This window comes from Lithobates pipiens, unplaced genomic scaffold (genome assembly GCF_037356315.1).
Source record: "Lithobates pipiens isolate NorthernLeopardFrog02 unplaced genomic scaffold, aLitPip1_a1.2 Scaffold_10, whole genome shotgun sequence".
NCBI classification, from domain to species: domain Eukaryota; kingdom Metazoa; phylum Chordata; class Amphibia; order Anura; family Ranidae; genus Lithobates; species Lithobates pipiens.
The window spans coordinates 231319691-231342958 of NW_027507686.1; the positions used below are offsets into that span (position 1 = coordinate 231319691).

The following is a 23268-nucleotide window of genomic DNA, read 5'->3' on the forward strand; positions in this document are numbered from 1 at the left end:
CTGTATTTTGGATTTCACGTTTTAACACTTTTCTTTTCATTTGTTTCACACATTGTTTTGATTCATTATAGCGCAGCTTTTTTTGGAAAAATTGATTTGTAATTGTGGGTATCTCACTTTTAAGTTGCAGCTGTTTCTACTGTATTTATCATATTTATTCACCAATTTTTGTCACATATAATTTTTTTTTCACCTTTAAAATTATTTCTTTAGTATTTGGATTCAGGAATAAGCGCTGTATACACCCTGGGTGTTTGGGGCGCCAATATGAATTATAATAAAAAAAAAAAAAAAAAATATATATATATATATTTTTTATATATATAAAAATAATAAAGCACTAGTGATATCAGTGGGACAAACAACTATATACTCAGTGCGAAGATCTCCTAAGTATATAGAAAATCATATAAAACTATGTTTTAAGGTAAATGATTGATATTTTTGCATAAACAATGAATAAGGGTTTGTTAAAACATAGTAAACAAAAAATGTTGTGAAACAAAAAGGAAGTGAATGATATATAAGGTAAATGTGCGTTCATAAGTGCATATGAAAGTCCATGAACAGGTGATCACAACAATGAAGTGACTTCAAAGTAAGTACAGTTTTCCAGTAGATAATCCACCACCAGATTGGTAAAAGGCTTACCGGAAAAGTTGAACCCAAATAGGCATACATCTAATGAGTCAGAAAAGGCTTGTGGTGCAATACACCTGGGGGAAACATACATCAGTACACAGAACTTCCTGTTAAGGATATGAACTCCAAGGGTCTGTCACGGTGTAATTTCCAATAGATGTTCACTAAAGAAGTGATGACCAGAGGTTTGGATCAGAGGTTGTTCTCTGGTGAACATCTATTGGAAATCACACTGTGAGGAGTTCAATCATTTACCTTAAAACATGGTTTTATTTATGATTTTCTATATACTTAGGAGATCTTTGCACTCAGTATATGGTTGTTTGGCTGGGGTTCATCCCACTGATATCACTATAGCTCTGCACTTATATATGTACCTATTTACAAATTGATCCTTTGTTGTCCTGGCTGCTACTATATATCATTTAAAGGGAGAGCGCATTTTTTTTCCCTCCTTTTTATATTCACACAAATTTTTGGAAAAAACGCGGTAATGCTGAACAAAGGTGCTCGGTCCTAGCACTTCTTTCAAGAGTCATGGCAATGATAGTATCTGCCACCGGGTGGTAGTCAGCTGCGACTAATAATTTCTGCAAGACCACCTTTCAGGCAGCCAGCCATTGACTTGGGAACCAGTTGATTGAGGTCAGGTCTAGCCTTTTACGGATTAGGAAATCGGTGTTCTGGAGTCTGTTGGCCTGGTCTTGTCTTTTTACACCCAAAATGACCTGCTCTCAGCCAACCAAAACGTTATAACAACTGTGTTCTGCAGGCCTACACTAGAAGTGTTGCCAAAATGCATGTATTTTATATTGTAGTAAAATAATAAACCTACTTTGGTAATCCACTACATATCACAAAATATTTTTTTTCCCTGGGTTTACTTAATTTGTACCACTGAAAGTCGCTATACCATTGTATAATGTTGTGTGTCCTTAGAGATGCTCTTCGAGCCGTTTCGCAGAAAAAGGACGCAGGGGAGAAAGTTGCACAGCCAGTTCAGGCCACACAAGCAGAAAAGATGGTGCCAGTACCTACATCACAACCACTAGTATCTTCACCACCAGCCTTTCCACGTCCAGCCGACCCACCAATGTCCATTCCTGGGAAGCCATCTGCAGCGGTAAGAATGCCCTTTTGATATCTAAACACAACCAGAGAATTTCCTTGTTCTTGTGCGGGTTATTCCTTTTGTATAATTTTAGAAATATTTTGTAACAAAGAGTCAGTCACCTAATTTACTACCATGGTGGAGATTATAATTTGATGCTTTATGCACCGCTATAAAAATGCAGATACTAGCAAAAGATTATCTGAAGAGGGACCTGTGTCACAATACAGTAGTGCTAACCACTGTGATTTCTCCCTAGGATTTAAAGTCAAGTAAGTATAGAGGAGGATTACATCCTCTGTCAGGTTTTTGATTTTTGTTGAGGAGCCTTACTTTCTGTTCCACTGAACGACACGGAGTGAGGGATACTCGTTTTTGTTGGTAGATTCCATCCTTTTAGTGACCACCATCTGCAAGGCATGAAATGCTTCCCAACAGTAAAATAAAGCAGTAAAAGTCCAAGCTTTAAAGGCTAGGTTCACTTTTAGTTTCATGTTACCCCTGTATTCAGGGCGTAACATGTTACTAAAGCAGCAGCCCTCCCGACCCCCCTTGTGACAGCGGGCAGGGGATCCTATCCCAACACCCCCTCACAATTCAAAAACAGCATGGCTGTGCAAGGCTCTGCCCACGCAGCCACATCAGTCATTCACAGAGTTCTGTGAATGAATAAATAACAAGTCCCATCTGCCACCTTGGCAGAGGGCTTGTAGTTCTCGGTGAAATAAGGGGGTGCTGGTGAGTGCCCTTGTAATTTTATTGATTCTTCGCGCACGTCAGTAACTATCTGCCCATACTGTAGACAGCTGTAGTGGGTGTCTGCAGGAGCCTGACAATGCACCCTCAATTTGATTTGTGGGTGCAATGATCTGCAAGCTTCTAAGAAAAAAAATAAAATAAAAATTCCCTTTTTTTTTTAACCTGCAAAAAATTTGCAATTATTTATTTTTTATCACATGTGAACTTACCCTTTAAAGCTGGGTAGCATGCCATTTAACCCGCAGGATTATTTATATTGAAGGGAATACCGGCCATGCCCACTATGGCATCGCCCAGTTTGGTTCCTATCCTTTAATGTTGCAGAGTTGTTCTCAAAGGCCCTACCAGTTGGTATGTAATTGCTGTTCCCTTTTTTTATTATTATTTTTATTTTTTCATTTTATAAGCCTACTTTATGCACTTGCCCAAACTCCCTTCTGATCAAGAGGTAATTCTAGGAGTGGTGCCTTCAAAGGCCCCAGAAGTTCAACTTTCCTCTTACTCGGTATGTAATTACTTGCCTATTTTATACACTGGCCCGGGTTCCCATCAGATTTGCTGACAATGGCCAAATCTATTTCTCCTCAACCCCCCGCCACCCCCCCCCCCCCCCCCCCAAATTTTTCCACCAACTATCCTTCCCTCCTTTCATACTAGTATCCTTCCCTCCTTTCATACTAGGGTGCTAAGCCTGTATAAGCCTCTCACCTTTTATAACCTTTCCAAAATATACCCCTTCCTAACACTACCAACCCAATAATCCACTTACTTGTTATTTCTCACCTCGACTACAGCAACTCCATCCCTATCGGCCTATCACTACCCAGGCTATCCCTCCTTCATTCTATCATGAAAGCTTCTGCTGCTGCACACTCATCCCCCTCATCTCAGTGTCCAGCGACCCTCTTTGCCCATTTCTCCATTGACTTCCAATCACCCAACAAATACATTTCAAAATAATATTAACTTAGTAAGGCGGCCACAACTCTGCACTTGGCTACATCAGAATTTAACTCAAAATATCAATCTCATCTTCACTCCTTTCCGAGACCCTTTATCTCTTTAGCTTTCTTGCCACCTTCGCCTGTGCTACCCTCCCAGGACTTCTCCAGAGTCTCTCCCTTCCCCAGTAATTCCCTACAACAATCTGGCTCGTTCCTACTTCCTTCCACCTTTTAGACGATTTCTGAAAATCTGTTTCTTCAAGGAAGCCTATCCCGCCTCTAGGTAACCTATCCCCACAGAGTTACTACCTTTTGTATCACTTGCCATTCCGCTTATATTGTAAGCTCTCATGAACACAGCCTGATACATGTATGGCTGTTTACGTTCGTGGGAAGTCAATGTAATTATGTGGAAAATAAGAGCATGCTAGAAATGTATCTCAAAGTGAACTGAAAACAAATATGAAACCGTGTACGTATACGTGAATAAATATAAAAGGTGAGCACAAATAGTCTGAGAGTGAACTCAAAAGAAATATGTGAACCAGTGTATAGATACACATAAGTATACATTAAAATATACAAATGTAGTAAACATTTACAAGGAAGTTAAATGAACTAAGTGTCATATCAACACATGTGCAGATAAGTTATGTGCATATTGTCCAATAATAATGTCCAAAAAAAGGAAACAAATCCTTGTAATGAAATTATATATCCAAAACGTGAGTCCAAGTAATTGACACTTGAACTAAGTAACAGTGTGGTATAGAAAAACGTGCCCAAACTTGCTGATAAGTGGTCCACCACCAGAGAGTCAAAAGGCTTACCAGAAAGATTGAACCAAAATGGGTACATACCTAATGGGTCAATCAGGCTTGTAGGGCTACACACCCAAGGGGAACTGTCACAATGGACACAACCTCCAACCAGAAGACCAACTCCAACAGTGAACCTCAATGGGGTAGGTTTTTGACCGAAAACCAGATGGATGGTTTCTCCAATGAGATTTTTTGATAAAAAGGAAGAAGTAGGCACATAGTGTAACTCCGTTTTTTTAAATCAGAAATAATTTATTTATAAAAAAGAAGGAACTACGCTTAAATTTTTGTTGCTAAAAAAGCACTTGGAATAAAAAGAGTGACTTCAGCAGAGCGTCCGACACTCTGCTGAAGTCGCTCATTTTTATTCTAAGCATTTTTTTATCAACAAAAATGTATTTCCTCCTTTTTTATAAATAAGTTATTTCTATTTTAAACTGAATTACATGAAGTGCCTTCTACTACCGTACTTCCTATTTATAAAAATATCTCATTGGAGAAACCATCCATCTGGTTTTAAAAACCTACCCCACTGAGGTTCACCGTTGGAATTGGTCTTCTGGTTGGAGGTTGTGTCCATTGTGACAGTTCCCCTTGGGTGTGTAGCCCTACAAGCCTGATTGACCCATTAGGTATGTAAATTATAATCAAGGCCAAGGATAATCAAAGGAAAAAACCAAGCTTAATTTGCCGACCAGCCCGCAGACAACCAAGTAAACCTGTCTAACAATAGGCGTTAAAAGCAGGGGTTTAGTCTACACACATTTGCAAATGCATGTGTAAGCTACAGAGCCTTGTCAAGGCATCCTTGTATCTGTGGTACCTAACACTAATGCCGCGTACACACGGTCGGAATGTCGGCCAGTAAAAGACCGATGAGAGCTTTTCATCAGAAAATGCTACTGTGTGTATGCTCCATCGGAATTTTGCTGGCCGAATTTCCGCCAGCAAAAGAGTGAGAGCAGGTTCTCAATTTTTCCAGATGAAAAAAGTTTCTATCGTAAATTCCGACCGTTTGTATGCAATTCCAACGCACAAAAGCTCATGCATGCTCAGATTAAACTACGAGATGGAATCTATTGGCTACTGGGTATTGAACTTCCTTTTTCTAGTCCCGTCGGACGTGTTGTACGTCACCGCGTTCTTGGCGGTCGGAATTTGGTGTGACCGTGTGTATGCAAGACAGCTTGAGCTAAATTCCGTCGGGAAAACCATCAGAGCTTTTTCCGAACAAAATTCCGATTGTGTGTACACGGCGTTATACATTTTTAACTGTTGTTGGCCTTCCAATGCTTCTTACCGTGATAGCCAGCTATAGATGGGGCAAGTGGCGTACCCTTTTGTATCACTGTTGTATTTTATGGTCAGGCAACGCACTGACACCTTTGCAGCCATTGTGTATATGCTGGGTGTTCAGTGTACTTTTTAAGAAGGGGTGGCTCCCCTTCAGTCCCTCCCCCCCCCCCCCCCCCCCCCGCTCTCATTAGGTATATACCTATTTGGGTTCAATCTTTTTGGTAAGCCTTTTGACTCTCTGGTCGTGGACCACTTTATCAGCAAGTTTGGGCACTTTTTTTCCTCACCACACTGTTAGTTCAAGTGTCAAGTACTTTGAATCACGTATTGGCTATTTAATTTCGTTAAGGATTTTTTTCCTTTTTTTTTTGGACAATATTCACATAACTTTTATCTGCACATGTGTTGATATGACCCTTAGTTCATTATCTTCCTTCTAAAGGTTTACTACATTTGTATATTTTAATGTATACTTATGTGTATCTATACACAGTTCTTGTATTTTTTAGTTCACTCTCAGACTGTGGGCACCATTTATATTTATTCATGTATATGTACACTGTTTCATATTTTTTTTTTCAGTTCACTTTGCGATCAATTTTTAGAGCTGCACTTATTTTCCACATATATTTAAATTTTTGCAAGCGATATATTGCTGTGCTAGCTGCTTTCCTAACATCCTTGTAGACAGCGCGGTATATCTGTTTTATTTTTCGCATAGTCAATGTAATTATGACTTCTTTTTAATGGTAATGTTGGGAAATTTTCATTTGATCAGCGCCTTTAGCCAATTGGCTGCAGTGCTGATCAGTGTATTCTTAAAGTGGAGGAGGAGTCCTGTCAGAATACAGCGAAGGGGCTTGTGTAAATGGGGGAATCTGTTGTGTGCTCCCCCACCCCCCCCTCTTCTGGCTGATCAAAAAAAGAAAAATCAGTCTATGGCTATACTAGCTCAAGTAATTATATGTAAAAGGAGGGGGGAGGGGGTCTTAAAATCAAAATTTATACTTATACTCAAACCCACAATGTCACTAAACACAGTACTTTGGACATATTATAAATAATTGAAACACGTGGTGCTAAAGTAAAGTGTATATCACACCACGAGATTCTATGCTGCAAAATGTATCAAATACAAATCCAAAAAATAAATAAACTAAATTTCCGTGAAAGAAAGAGTACTTTTAAGAGTCTATGACAGGTGTTGGTACAGGGGGGAAAAAAAAATATGAAGACGGGCCACAGCCCGATCATAAATTACAAGGACCCATTCTGAGCAGTGGCTAGTATTCACATGCAAGCTCTTCTTACTTTGAACCAGACATTTTCTGTCCGTATATATATCGGTGAGAAAACCATGCACACTTGCTTTGAAGGTGACCAGTTATGATCTTCCACAGTCTTCTTTTTTTTTTTTTTTTTTTTTTACAATGCCAACATTTGCAGCCTGTATGTATCAGTTTGCTCGACTGCGACATATGATGATGGTGACGTGATTATGAATGCATTATTTTTAATGGTCTCCAATCTCACCCCTTTTAGGCAACGTTTTCTGAAATACCAACCAGCAACATCCGAAAGGTTATCGCCAAAAGGTTAACGGAATCTAAAACCACCATCCCTCACGCCTATGCCAGCACAGACTGCGACCTTGGAGCGGTTCTCAAGCTGAGGAAGGAACTGGCTAAAGGTCAGTGAGCAGATTCATAAGGAATCACGCTGGAGGGTGGCGGGGGTCTGGCACAGGAGACCGTTATTCCCAAGTAAAAGTTGTGTTCCAGTGTAAACTATCTGCTCCAAGTGTAGCCATAAGGTTGATATCTTCTATAAAAGTTTAAACAAAATGGGGGTGTAGCCCATAGCAGCGAATCGGATTCCATTTAGTTTTCCCATTGCCGGTTACAAGCTGACACCTGAGTGACTGTCAGCTGTGCTTTTTTTTTTTTTCCCCCTTGATTTGTTTATAGAACGCTACAGAATATGGGGCAATTAAAGGGATTTTTTTTTTACATGTAAGAGACAGCAAGGACCATCCGGATTGCGCAGTGCGACTCGCGCATGTGCAGTAGTGAAGCGGGGAGTGAAGCCGCAAGGCTTAATTTCCTGATTCTCTTACCAAAGAGGACGATGGCAGCACCTGAGTGCCGAGCGACAGATCTGCTTCGGGTGCTGACATTGCGGACGCCCTGGACAGGTAAGTGTCCATATTTTAAGTCAGCAGCTGTAGTATTTGTAGCTGCTGACTTAAAAAAAAAAAAAAAAAATGTTGGCGGACCTCCGCTTTAATGCATAAAATGCATTTAAGATCAACCTTCTGCCTTTACAACTCCTTTTTTAAAGTGGATGTAACCCGAAAAAGAAAAAAGTTCCTGTTCCTTTTAAAGCATGATCAATAGCATAGTGCTTTTGCAGTGTCTTTTATCCAATTCTATTTTGTAAAATACCTGGTTGATCCTGCCTGTTCCTGTGTCCCCCCTCTGTGTACTGACCACCGTAATACTAGCTCCTGATTTATGATACCGTGTTCAGTTTATATCCCTCTTTCATCCCGCTGCTCTCCCTCTCCCCTTCTCTGCCTGTCATTTCCTAGTCTGTGTTGAGTGCTGATCTCCTCCCTGCCCCTCCCCTCCTGCCTGTATTCACCTGTGGTTGTAACCTATATAAATCACTTGCACCCCCCGTTTTATGAATATTTTAAGTACAGTGTGTCAGTTTTTTTACATTTTTTTATTTTTATTTTTTTAATCCTAAATACCTTCATGCACAGCACCGTTCTACAGTCACATGAACTCCGTCTGCTGGCTGGCATACGTCAGAGGGGAATCTCAGCCCCTCCCGTTGCTCTCAATAGATCGGGAAAGGAGAGCAAAGGTAGGTGACGTGACTGCAGAGCAGCGCTGTGAAAGAAGGAGGTCAGCACAGTGGTGTAGTGGGTAGCACTTTCACCTAGCAGCAATAGGGTCGCTGGTTCAAATCCCGACCACGACACTATCTGCCTGGAGTTTGCATGTTCTCCCTGTGACTGCGTGGGTTTCCTCCGGGTACTTCGGTTTCCTCCCACACTCCAAAGACATGCTGGTAGATTAATTAGATCCTGTCTAAAAAAAATTGGCTCTAGTATGTGTTGTAAGCGTGTCGCGACCCTACGGGGTAAAGGACTGCGCTATACCACAGATGACACTGGTGGAAAAAAGCACCCTGAGGCGATAGTTTGCGTAGGTAGCGCTATACAAGTCAGTCATTCATTCATTCAAGAAGGTTTTTAGGATTATAATAAAAAATTAAATAAAAAAAATAACTGACACGTGGTACTTCGTATCTGTATAAAACTGAAGGGGATAGAAGTGATTTAGGAATCTGACTTTACAACCAGTTTAAGTATATGCAATGGACATTACAATGAACGTGTTGCTTTGCCGTGCATCAAGTCTGCTGCGAAGCTCACACCTCTGGGAGTGTTAGCTCTTGTACACACGGTTGGAGATTCCGTCGGAATGTTTCCTATCGGAGCGTTTTGTCGGATATTCCGACTCTGTGTGCTCTGCATCAAACTGTTTCCGTCGGAATATCCGATGGACCAAGTTTTCCAACTTGCCGGTAAAATTTTCAGACAAAATGCTCAGTTCGGACATACTCCGATCATGTGTAGCCTACTCCGACGGACAAAGTGCCACGCATGCTCAGATCAAATTCCTAGACCAAAGCTATTGGCTACTAGCCTGAATGTAGTCCCGTCGTAACGAAATAACGTCATCACGTTATGTACAATCGGATTTTCCGTCAACTTAGTCCGACCGTGTGTATGCAACATCACTTCCGGACCTCTTCCGGAATTAATCCATCGGAATTACTCAGACGGATTTGGTTGTCGGAATCTCTGACCGTGTGTACAAGGGCTCAGACTTCTGTGTTCCGTTGTTCCTCATGGTGACCCATACATCACAACAGGACATCGAGGTATGCTGAGCGCTGTGGGGGACCGGGAGATCGGCACTCCCGAGTTCTCACTAACCGAGCAGTAGATGACAGCAGGGGCAGTAGGAGAGCGGACTATGGATATTCTGGTTTCGGAGGGAGAGCTTTTTGTGGACCTTTTATTCCTATAAGATCACTTTGGAAGGGAACCATGGATAACAATGTAAGACACAAACAGTAGCTGTTTCTGAATTCATCTAATAACACAGTTATAAAACAATGTAGCATGGGTTAAAACTAATACAGCTTTGCTCAAAAATATTTTTAGATTATTCAGTAAAAAGCCATCAGATTAGGAAAAATAGGTTATTTTTTTTTTCCCCCTGCGTGGTTTCTATAATCCTGTGTGTTCTGCTCAGTATTGGCCTTGTGGTTAATGGAGGGGGTTTAAATGCTGACAAATCATCCATCTTCCCAGACAAGAGAGACTGTTTTTTTTTTTTTTGGGGGGGGGGGGGGTGCCTCGAATTTATTTAAACCAATCTTTTGGATCATCATACGTTGGCACAAGGTGGTTATAATTAGGAGAGAACAGAAAGTATCCCATGCTATAACTTCATATAAATATATTTGCTGTTGGCAGTATGAAGGTATGCTAGTATATTCTGTCTGGATTATGCAGCTGTTTCTCTTGAATTTCAGTTGGCTGCAGTAAAGCAGAGAATAGATTGTTCTACTTTGGCCTAAAATGGCCAAGAAGCCAATTTCCAGTTTTCTCACATTAAAGGGGTTGTAAAGGTTCATGTTTTTTCAACTTAATGTATCCTATGCATCGCATCCTATGCATTAAGGTGAAAAAAACATCTAATGATCAGTGGTGGGGCAGATGAGCAGGGGGGTACAGTGGAGGGGCAGATGAGCAGGGGGGTACAGTGGTGGGGCAGATGAGCAGAGGGAGTACAGTGGTGGGGCAGATGAGCAGGGGGGGTTACAGTGGTGGGGCAGATGAGCAGAGGGGGGGTACAGTGGTGGGACAGATGAGCAGAGGGGGTACAGTGGTGGAGCAGATGAGCAGAGGGGGTACAGTGGTGGGGCAGATGAGCAGAGGGGGTACAGTGGTGGGGCAGATGAGCAGAGGGGGTACAGTGGTGGGGCAGATGAGCAGAGGGGGTACAGTGGTGGGGCAGATGAGCAGAGGGGGTACAGTGGTGGGGCAGATGAGCAGGGGGGGTACAGTGGTGGGGCAGATGAGCAGGGGGGGTACAGTGGTGGGGCAGATGAGCAGGGGGGGTACAGTGGTGGGGCAGATGAGCAGGGGGGGTACAGTGGTGGGGCAGATGAGCAGGGGGGGGTGCAGTGGTGGGGCAGATGTGCAGTGGTGGGGCAGATGTGCAGTGGGATACAGTGGTGGGGCAGATGAACGGTGATCTGAGGTGTGAAGTTACTTTATAAAAAATCCTTTTCGTGATTAAGAGTGTGAAGGTGACATTTTTTTTGTTATAAAATCATTGCACTCCATTTCTTTGAAAACATTTTTCGGCACACTGTGCTCAAAAGGTTGCCTTCCTCTGGTGTATCCCATAAAACAGTGAAAGAAAACAATGTATCAATCCTCTATGGGATAGATTGCCCGCTCATCTCCCTGTAAAAGATAAAAAAAGCCAATATTTCCTCACATCCAGATCAAGCAGCTCTACTCCTTATCCATTACAGTAATTAAATGGATTGATGGATCTCTTCCTCTCCTCGGTAGGCTGGTGTCTCACCAAAAACAAATGGCTCCGATCCTCACGTATGCAGTGAATAATGTGATGCGCAGAACTCTTTTTCTTTCACTGTTTTATGGGATACACAGCTGAACTTTTCACAGAGGAATTTATCTATAGAGACTTTTTAGCAATATATTTAATTTATCCTTTTTATTTGCTTTGATTTCATGTTGATTCTTTTTTGCTGCGCTACACTGATTTATAGATGTTGTTTTATTCCTGTTGAGGTGTTGTGAAATCACTTTTCCAGTGGTTGGCTGGACATCAAGATATTAATAGTATATAAACATATTATTTATTATTCTCTGCGCTGATTGATATTATTTATTAAATGACACTGATGTCTCTAGTGGCACTACTGTAGTGATCAGTGATAAGACTGTACACTGACATTGTACTAATGGCACTGGCTGGGAAGGGGTTAACATCTAAGTGCACAAGGGGTTAACTGTGTGCCTAACAAGTTTAGGAGCCCCCCCCCACCCAAAATAAATAAATATTAAAAGCCAGCAGCTATAAATACTACAGCTGCTGACTTTTAATAAATGGACACTTTCCTTTCCTGTGGTCCAGCGATGTTGGCAGCCGAGGCCGATCGATCTCTCGGCTGCTGCCGCCGCCATTCTCGGTGAGGGAATCAGGAAGTGAAGCGTTGCGGCTTCACTTCCCTACTGCGCATGCGCGAGTCGCGCAGTGCAATGGAGATGATCCGCGCTGTCTGCTGGGACATACACGGGTCCCAGCAGACAGCGTGGCGGGACAGGAAGAAGCATAGACTCCCATGGGAGACTATGCCCGGAAGTGGGTGCAAATACCTGTCTTGGACAGGTATCTGCACCCCCCTCCCCCCTGAAAGGTGCCAAATGTGACACCAGAGGGGGGGGGGGGTTTCGATGAGCGGAAGTTCCACTTTAGGGTGGAACTCCGCTTTAATGTGTGCTGCTTTAACTTACTGATCTGGCTGTTTTTCTTCTCTGCTTTTCAGGGAGAAGAAACAGCCAGATGGCGGTTCACTGTACACAGAGTTCTGTGTGTTTTGTAAACACACAACTCTGTGTGTGATTGGACCAGGCTGATCAGCCAAAGTTATTGGTTGAAATCTGCTGCCAAGCTCATGCTGTATCCAATCATAGCACAGGTCGGTAGCCCCAAACCAGGAAGCAAGCTGGGAATGTACATGTCCATTGCCAAGCCTGTACTTGCTGCCCGCTCACAGTATTTTGCCATTGGCGTGAGGTTATTCAGGATATGCATATTACATGTGGTTCATTCATTTTGCAGTATATGCAGCGTAACCCCTGTAGCTTTAATTTTCTCTCTAATTTCTATGAAGATTGTACACTAGGGGTCTCAAGCCGGCGGCCCTCCAGCTGTTGTGAAACTACAAGTCCCATCATGCCTCAGCCTGTGGGAGTCATGCTTGTAACTGTCAGAATTGCGATGCCTCATGGGACTTGTAGTTTCACAACAGCTGGAGGGCCGCCAGTTTGAGACCCCCGCTGTACACAATAACAGCCGTGGTCGACCCCGTGGTTCATCCTGCAATACAAGCTGCGGGATACACATCGCGCAGTTCTGATGCGAACACAGAAATACTTCTTGACTTTTGGCTCTGCAGCGCAGGAAATGTATTATTATAGCCAATTGCACCTTCTCTAACTTGATTTCCTGACTATTTTTACAGAGGCCGCTCAGGTAATTTATCAGCGATCCCTAACAGGTCACTGCCTTCGACTTGACAGCTACTAAATAAAGCACGTTTCCCACAGTCTGCTGCTGGCAGCCGTGGCTTCCTGGTGAAGGGTTCCAGCGAGGGCAGCATGAGCACAGCACAGGGGACTCTGAGATGGATTATTAAATCAGAATTGTGTAACAGCAAGGCAGTGTCCTCTTCCACAGATTAGAGGCTTATCCGCCTTATTGTTACCAGGCACCCGAAGCTGCCTTCTTGTTTGCTTGGCGGATCTCTGTGTGTATTTCTTTTTTCCCCCTTTGTTGCATCACACCTCTGTGGGGGAAACAGTGTACAGCTGTATGACAAAGCGTACCTGTCTAAAGCTGATGTAAAAGACAGAATATAATGCAGTTCTGCAATCATTAAATGCATTAAAAAAAAATGCAAGGGGTGTAAGTACCTGAATGTGACTTAATAGCTGCCTTGTGCAGTCCCTGTACAGCAGGGCTTGTAGTGTGCGAGGATAAAGCAGTACAAGGAGCCAGTCCATTGATATGCTGACAAGAAGCATGCTGATAGGAGGAGTTAGCAAAGTAACAGAGATCAGCTCATCAATGTGCTGTTTGCCTTTACTGTATCTTGGGAGAAGCAGTGTGGTCACCCTCGAGTGGCAGCTCCTGATCTAGACAGCGTAACACCTTCCCCTCTCCCTGTTCACACCTGAGCATATTAGTCACACGATTCTGCCTGCAATTCCAGAAGCGCAGGAAAACGTGTGATGCTCTTGCGGTGCCGTTATTTCTTAATGGCATGCCAAACACTGTGCAATTTTGCCACGATTATCCAAAGCGTGCACCGCCAAATGCTCCTGGTTTAGTGCAAAAATATGTGCTACATGAACTTCTTTGGCATGTTTTTGGAGCGGAGGTGGGGCCATTCATAATGAATAGTGCCGCTCAAAAAAATGCAACGTCATTACATAGCTCAGGTGTGAGTCCACTGTGACCTCACTTTTTTTTTTTTTTGTGTGTTTTTTTATTATGAATGGGCCTCCATTTATTTATTTATTATGAATGGGCCACCATTTATTATGAATGGGCCTCCCTCCACTCCAAAAATGCGCCAAAGAAGCTCATGTATCCGATTTTGGCACTGAGCCAGGCACGTTTAGTGTTGCACGTTTTTCCGCAATTTCCCTGTGTTTTGTCACGTGACAATTGTGGCATAATTGCATCACGTTTGGGTAATCAATAAGAAATAATGGCACCACAAGAGGGTCCCACTTTTTCTTTTGCAATTCTGGAATCGCAGGCAGAATCGTGCCATTATGTAAGCGATTCCGATAAGGTCAGATGTGAACAGGGTCTAGCATATGACGTAGATGTTCTGGAGAAGGGAACTAGGCAGAGCTGATAACACTCCTGAGTGCACAGGAAGCTATGAGCGCACTGTAATACTGGCAGGATCAGCAGATATTTTTTCAAACCTGTAGAACAAAATCATTTTTATTGGTATATTTTACTACGTCACCCTGAGTGGACATCATGTGACAGCCTGGGCTTTCAGTGGTTATACTGGGATGATGCCTTCACCTGCTGGCATCATCCTGGTATCAAAAAACATCCAATGCCCTGTAAAGTACAAGTGATTAGAGTGCTGTACAGCCACTCGATCATTTCTACGGGCGATGGAAGGGGATTCTCACCAATTGGATGGGCGAGCCCGGGACCACTCCGACTGGTACTGTAGTTTGGCGCTGTTGCATGGGCGTATGCAATTTTAAAGTCTGATAATGTTAGCTGACTGTTGATGTGCACTGATGAGGTTGCATTGATGGGCACTGATTGGTCGGCAGTGCTGGGGCACTGATTGGTCGGCAGGGCTGGGGCTGCACTGATAATCAGGACACTGATGCACATGCCTTTTTGCAACAGAGAGAGAGAGAGAGAGAGATGGAGCTGAACCCTGAACACTGTGCATAGGTGACCCCTAAACTCTGTACACAGCACACCACTGAGCTCTGCACTCTGTACATGGCACATCCCTGATTTCTGCACTGTGTATAGCACTCCCCCGAGCTCTGGGTTCTGTACACAGTGCACCCCCGAGCTCTGCGTTCTGTACACAGTGCACCCCCGAGCTCTGCGTTCTGTACACAGGGCACCCCCGAGCTCTGCGTTCTGTACACAGGGCACCCCCGAGCTCTGCGTTCTGTACACAGGGCACCCCCGAGCTCTGCGTTCTGTACACAGTGCACCCCCGAGCTCTGCGTTCTGTACACAGTGCACCCCCGAGCTCTGCGTTCTGTACACAGTGCACCCCCGAGCTCTGCGTTCTGTACACAGTGCACCCCCGAGCTCTGCGTTCTGTACACAGTGCACCCCCGAGCTCTGCGTTCTGTGCACAGGGCACCCTAAACTCTGCGTTCTGTGCACAGGGCACCCTAAACTCTGCGTTCTGTGCACAGGGCACCCCTTAGCTCTGCATCCTTGCACTCTGCACATAACGCACTCCTGGTGTTTTTTTTTTTTCCCCTCTTAAGATCCTTCCAATGTTATTGCAATTTGGCCACACCCGCCTATCAATGTGTTTCAGCAGGGGGTGTGGTTGCGTTCCTGCGCCTATTATCTGAGAAAAAAGCCCTGGATAAATCTATATAGTCTTACAGAGGCAATTGACCCTTTTAGGGGAACCATTATGCTGATGCGGGGCATGAAATGAAGTTTCGTACACCTGTCCACCATCTAGCACTCAGATCCAGCTCTCAACACCTGAAATATTTTAGAATACTTTGCAATATTACAGAGACTCAATTCAATTCAGGCTTAATTAATAGAATGTTAGACTTTGCAGTGCAGTACTTTTTTGACCACTAGATGTTCTTCTGATGGCCGGCGTCATTCAACCCATTTTATCTGAACCCAACCGACTACAGTTAGTGATCGCTATTTTGAAAAGGTCGCCGTCATGCTAGTTTGTTTCCTCGTCAGCCTGACTCCAGCTTACTGTATCTTCATGTTACGCTATCAACAGGTTTTCCCCTTTCTGTGCACCACAATGTGGCATAGACAGGGAAGTGAATCTTTCCTAAAGAAAAATACACGTGTTCGCTTTGATCTTTACCACTTTGCTACATCATATAAATATGATATTTCAAGCGGCAGACTTTATGGACTTCATGCTTCTGCTCTGTCCTATCCTTGTACAGCAACACAAATGATCAGCTGCTTCTGCCTTTTGAGCTCCACTGCACAGGGATTGTAAGAGGCCGATATCAAGTCAAATTCAAATATTGTGCAGCTTGGACTTAAAAAATAAATAAAATATGGAAATATGGAGCTGCATTGATTTGAGTCTTTTATATCTGCCTGGAGTTCAGCCTTATAGAAGCGCTCCAGGAAATAAAGCTTGCATGTACGGTGGGAAGTAAGTGTGGTGAATTACTTATACTTGCCTCTGGCCTCTCCTATCCAAGATGCAACTCCCCCAAAACAGTCCTGGGTTGGCATTGGTACTCGTTAGTTCAGTGATTCAGTTTTCTCCATTTCTAGTCCTTACTATTTTTGAAAAGAATTCCATGCTGCAGTTGTCGGCCCCCATAGACTGCCATCACAAGTGGCTAATAAGGGTAAGAGAACACGCGGCTCTGTAAACATTCAGGTAACGGGTACAGCATTATTCTAGCAATTAATTTCAATAAAAATACTTTAAAATGATGCCGGTAGAGATTGATATATTGTTTTTTTTCTCTTTTTCTTTTTTTTGCAGATAATATAAAAGTCTCCGTAAATGATTTTATCATCAAAGCCACGGCTGCAACCCTCAAAGTAAGTTTCTAACACGTCATTAGGAGGTGATTATCAGACCTGTCGTTCTCTATAGGAGTATCTTCCCTGTCCCCATAAATATGCCTGAACACGTCATATCAATCACCCCCTGCCCTAGTATGTGAAGCACAATGATATCGCCTCACTTGCTTGCCATATACTGTGCGTTGCCTCGTGTCCGTAACCCGCATTGAAAGGAAAAGAAAACGGCCATAAGGGCTCCTTCAGACGGGCCAGCATTTTTTTTTTTTTTTTAAGCTGCTATCTCAGGCCATCGCAGACTTCCAGCATTGCTTTCTGGCCGTACCTTGTATGGGCAGGAAGTTACTTGAGAGCAGGAAGAATCAATGGACTGTGAAAGCGCTCACTGGCCCCTCGCCGTTCATTGAGAACTACAACCCATTCAATGCAATGGCTGATGGTATTTGTAGACATTCATTCATAGGGAAATGTGAATTCATCACGTGGTGCTCTGTGCATCCACGTTGTTTTCGACTAGTGACTGTGGGTGCGGGTAGAGGCTCCTGGGCCCGCTGTCACAGGAAGGGGGGGATCAGGGGGAGAGGCTGCAAAAATGCTGGAACATGTTCCAAACGAAAAACAGGTGGAATATGTAACCTTTCCAAAAGGTAAACTTATGCTTTAAGGATGTATTAATAAATACAAAGGGGGTTATTTACAAAAGGTAAATCCACTTCGCACTGCAAGTGGACTTGGAAGTGCAATCACTCTAAATCTTAGGGGTAGATCTGAAATCAGTGGAAGCTCTGCTGATTTTATCATCCAATTATGTGCAAGTTAAAATGCTGTTTTTTTATTTTCCTTGCATGTCCCCCTCGGATCTACAGCGACTGCACTTCCAAGTGCACTTGCAGTGCAAAGTGGATTTTCCTTTAGTAAATAACACCCAAAGTCTAATGCATCTCTGTCTTTTTATGTCTGCCTAGATTTTAGTTTTAATTAGGAACTGAGCAATGATTCCTTGAGGGTCCATTAACATCTTTGTGGTGCTTTAAGGTGGTTAAAAACCCTTACCTATACCCAGTGAAGTGACTGGCCTCAGGTGATGCACAGAGAGGAAACAAATCCCCCCACATAAGTTGTACCTGTGTGTCTGCTGTCTTCTCTACATCCATTCAAAGTACAGAAATATAAAGCTTGTATGAGCTGTCAGAAAGCAGGGGATGGGGAATTGGGTTTACACTCTGCACAGGTGAGGGAGGAGAGCTCTGAAAGCTGATGGGAGGAAAGGAACACCCCTCCCCCTCCACACAGGAACAGAGCTGAGGCTGTCAATCAGCTGGAGGTCCCTCCCCTGTCACCATTTTTTCTCTTAGTGTCAGGAAATCTTGTCTGATCATTTTCATAGATTTGGCCCTGATTCGTCCCTGAAAAACGGAGAATGGGGACGCACAGCATTCCTGTTCGATCTGCAGCTGGTTCCAGTGTGAACTGAGCCAAAGACTTATAAATGTATCACAGCAAGACACTGTTCATTCACAGTAAAGTCAGGGATTCTGATCTACACACTTGCTTATAGTCTGTGTACTAGAAGACATTACATCCATTGGGTGGATACTACATGGCAGCCAAACAGTTAGCATTTTCTGTAGAAGAGGTCCACTACGGCAGACTTCATGTTCTGTCAGTGCAGGTTTCCTTTAGGTTGATTTGTAGCTGTAGTTATCTCTTTCTGATGAAAGCGGTGAGTAATATGCACATTACAGGCACTAGCAGATGGGAGTTGACCAGTTTAGTGCATTTTCACTCCCTTTGGCAATGGCAAGCGATGCCAACTCCCTGTGATGGGAGAGATTGTAACACGTACTGTACATGGGCGAGCAGCGTGTGAACAGGGCCGTGTGTGATGCATTTAAGAGCACTAATTGTGTGCTGAGTCATTTTACAGTAAATATTACATCAGTCATCTTAACCACTTCAATACCAGGCACTTTCACCCCTTTCCTGCCAAGGCCGATTTTCAGCTCTCACCTCTGTTGCTTTTTAAACGAGAATTGGGCGGTCATGCAACACTGTACCCATATGAAAAAAAAAATTAAAATTTTTTTAAAGACAGAGCTTTCTTTTGGTGGTATTTAATCACCACTGGGGTTTTTTATTTTTTTGCTAAAAAAATAAAAATAAAATATTAAAAGTCAGCAGCTACAAATACTGCAGCTGCTGGCTTTCACTAATCGGACACTTACCTGTCCCAGTGTCCAGTGATGCGGAGGAGTGAAGCTCCGCTCATCTCCCCCTCCTCTCTGCGGCGCCGGCATTGTAGGTGTGGGCGCTCGGCTGTGACATGCACATGCATGAGCAATCATCTGGGACCTGTGACGTGTCCCAGATGAGTGCCGAGAGGGAGGAGGGAGAGAAGCTATCTCCCTTTCCGGTGCCGCAGTGCACCGGGAGGAAGTGGGAGCTGGGACCCTCTGAAAAAGAGGGTACCGGCTCCCCCCTCCCCCCAAAAAAATGACATGCCAAATGTGGCATGTCAGGGGGTCACCTTCCCTTAAAGCGGAAGTTCAATTTTTGGGTGGAATGCCACTTTTAGGCCCCTTTCACACTGAGGCGGGAGCAGTGTCGGTGGTAAAACGGCACTATTTTTAGTGCCGCTTTATGGTAGTTTTAGCAGTTGTATTCTGCCGCTAGCGGGTGATTTTACCCCCCTACTAGCGGCCAAGAAAGGGTTAAAACCACCGCAAAGCGCAGCGCTTTGCCGGCGGTATAGCAGCGCTGCCCCATTGATTTCAATGGGCAGGAGTGGTGTAGGGAGTGCTTTTTAACTGTGGGAAGACAGAGATCCATGTTCCTGCTTAGCAGAAACACATGATGGCTACCTTCCCCACTAACAGAATGGCGACCTGCTACGTTTACATAGGCAGACTGCCGTTCTGCCTCTGTCGGAAATGATGTTCGGGTCCCGGCAAGCTTCAGGTCAGCCGGACCCGCTGATTGGCTCCCTTGACTCCCACTGTTTTTCCTTAAAGCAGAACCCCAGGATTTTCACAAAATCCCCCATTAATACCCCTCCGCCCACTACAGGAAATAGAACTCCCTGCTTTCAGAGGACCACAGCTGGGCGTTTCAGACCACTGGCTTGGCTCGGGGGATAGGAGCCAGCAGCCTTACAAACAGGATGTTGAAAAAAATTTCAGCAAGTTCAGCAGCCTATTACAGAGGAACTACGGAGCTCAGAAGAACATGGATGGCAAAGTTGGCGAAGGTAGGAGATCAGCAACAAGGACATGGGAAAATAAATTTGACCGAAGTTCTGCTTAAAACCTCCCCTTGGACCTTCCTCAGACTGTTGCTACAGGATTGAAAGTCCACAATTGGCTAAAAAAAAACTTTGTATGTTGTAGTGTTATGCCGCGTACACACGAGCGGACTGTATGGCGTACTTAGTCCGTCATACAATCCGACGGACAGTCCGTCATACTTTCGACTGAACGGACTTGACCACACACGGATGCACAAACAGTCCGTCGAAAGCTTGCGCGATGACGTGTACAGCACGTACGACGGGACTAGAAATAGGAAGTCCAATACACAGCAAAGCACCCTTCCGCCGTGTAAATCCTTTCTGAGCATGCGCCATTCTTAGTCCGTCGAACTAGCCTACTGATGAGCGGATTGTCCGCTGAAACCAAAGTACGACGGACAGAATTTCGAAAAATCCGAAATACTTAGTCCGCCAGACTGCACGCTGAAAAAGTCCGCTGAAGCCCACACACGAGCGGACTGTCCGCTGAAATGTGTTTCGACGGACTAAGTACGCCATACAGTCCGCCCGTGTGTACGCGGCATAAGTGATACTAAATAGATACTGTTTAATATACGTTGTCCCTTTTATTTCTGTATGTGGATGATGGCACTGTAATTTAAAAAAGTACCCTTTTCCTAATTGATATTCAGCTGCTACGTGACCCAGCTCTCTTTCAGACTGTCTGCAGGGAAACGTAAACAGGAGGGGCTGCCAATCACATGATTAAAATAAAAAAAAAACAACCCTTGGAATACAGAGTAAAAATAATTAATATATAAACCGTTTTGCATTGTAATACAAATATATCTTTGAAATGATATCGTAATTATTTTGTGGCTGTACCATGGTGTGGTCGGATTTCTGCCTGTCACAGACTGTGTCACGCCCCTCCAGCTGGTGTCTTAGAATAAGAGGGAGGTGAAGCCTCTATCAATCTACATATGATATCCCGCCCCCATTGTGTTTAGCTGGTTAGTGGTTATGGAGGAGGAGGGAGGGAAGGACGGAATGGGCTGTCATTTACCACGGTGTATATGCCCACACGGGCTGCTCAGATGTGATATGGAAGAATTGCTCTGAGCTTGTGCAGAGCTCCCAACACTGCTCTGCAAAATCCCTACTAGCATTGGGGACAGAAGGGGGAGATGGAGAACAGCAGGATCAGTCAGGATTTTTGCAGAGTACAGAAAACAAATCCCATAATTAACTGAGTTAGTATGAACAGCATGTATTGCACCATTTATTTATATATTTTTTTTTTTTATGATGTGGGTTTAGTAACATTTTAATGGCCACCTTCACTAGAAACACCCGAACTCCAAAAATCTGGAGGGATATCTACAAAATCTGACCATATAGTAGATGTCAAGGTGTCATGGTCATGTGTCCACCAAGCTTTGGCCTTGTGGTGCCTTAACACTGTTTGATACCCATAACTTGGCCATTACCTTTGCCCTGTTGTATAAGACTGCAATGGATGTGGAGTACGGCCACAGGTGGTTGATAACTCTCCTCCAGTGGGCACATGCTGTGCCCCTCAATCCCAGCAGATTCTCCCCGAGCAGAACTTCTGTGTGTATGAGCAACGGCTGAGACCACTGCACCCCCCCCCCCCCTTCCAGCCAACAGCCTGCTCATATCTGCCAGTACACAACGCCTTCTCCATTGTGTGTGTACTGGATAGGAAAATTCATTTTACTGACACGGGGCATTTCACAGTCTACGGGAAACAAATGTATTCCTTCTGCCGCTGTTTTAGTTTGTAGACGTTAATCTTCGGGGAGTTCCGGATGACTTGCTCTTTTGTTCCACTCGCTGGCTTTGTGTCAGCAGAGCTCGGTCCCCTCTCCTGTTACTGTATCACAGACGTTCCAGACTGGGATTTGCCCATATGCCATGTTTTGTATAGGAGAGGAAGTAGATCTGTGTCTAAGGCGTCCCACTCCGAGTGCTTGTAAAAATCAAACTTCCACATAATGTGCTGGAAGTCTGACTTACAAGCTGCATTAAAGGGAAAGGGCGATCGTTTTTTCTTTAGATACGGTATGCATGTAAAAGACCTAGCGAAGGGAGCGACGAAGTATGGGGTAAGCGCTCTTTAGCGATCCTGTTACTGGGAAGTTGCCACCAGCATATGGCTTGCTAAAGGGACAAAGCCCACCTGTGTCACATAAATGCTCACTCTAGAAGTCATCGGATATCCAAAACTGTGATTAGACACTTTATCTAAAGCAAGTCTGTGGCCAAACTTTGGACATGCAAATACTTACGTATTCTTAAAGCGGTTGTATACCCGCAGGACAAAAAAACAAAATTACAAAAAAAAAAACACCTGTAAGATAAGGGCATAATGAGATATATAACAAGGCGTGGGTATCTCACCCGGTCCACGCCGAGGGAGCTGACATTTTGCCCTCGGCGTGTCTTCGCGGCTCCAGCGCTAAGAGTGGCCGGAGCCGCGATGACGTCACTCCTGCGCGGTGTGCATTTTCTTCCCGGTGTCTTGTCAAATAGCGTCCTCCATCAGATAGTGTCCCCTGCGTACTGCGCATGCGCAGTACACAGGAACACAGATTCCGAAAATTGCCGAGGATGAACGGCGCCTGCGCCGTGAGTCCAGGTTCTATCCCCACTATCCAAGTGGACATAGAGTTAGAATAAAAAAGAGCCGAGCGCAGCGAGGCCGAGCCCGAAGCGTGGCGAGCGAAGCTCGCCCGCGAGGGGCCCTCTAAAATTCACAACCCTATGTCCGCTTGGATAGTGGGGCTACCACCTCCACTCACGGCGCAGGCGCCGTTCAGCTTTGGAGATTTTCCAAAGCTTCGTCTGCTCCGTACTGCGCATGCGCAGTACGGAGTGGACACTATGTGATGCCCGGCCTCTATACGCCAGAACACCGGCAAGGTCCGGCAGCATCTGCCAGACCTTCAGCCAGGCCTTCACAGCGCATGCGCCGCTGACTTTAGCGGCTGCATGCAAAGTAAATATCTCCTAAACCGTACAGGTTTAGGAGATATTTATTTTACCTACAGGTGAGCCTTATTATAGGCTTACCTGTAGGTAAAAGTTAATAATTTGGGTATACAACCACTTTAAAGCGGATCTACATTGTATCTGAGCACCCCAAACCAAAAGCACTTATTTATTCTTAAAAGGGAACTGCAGTCCGCTCACATAATTTGTAATACAAACATCTTTGCCATTCTGAAGCTTCCCTCCAACCACTTTGCATATTTTA

At 44.2% G+C, this 23268-nt stretch overlaps 1 protein-coding gene across 1 annotated transcript in view; it reads left to right on the plus strand.

Moving 5' to 3' along the window:
• The window catches only part of PDHX (pyruvate dehydrogenase complex component X), a gene marked incomplete in the record, with an annotated part of 121987 nt that overhangs the window by 67238 nt on the left and 31481 nt on the right, over positions 1 to 23268 (plus strand). The window contains 3 exon segments of the mRNA XM_077462896.1: positions 1582 to 1765; positions 7116 to 7263; positions 16701 to 16759. Coding sequence (XP_077319022.1) covers positions 1582 to 1765; positions 7116 to 7263; positions 16701 to 16759 — 391 coding nt within the window.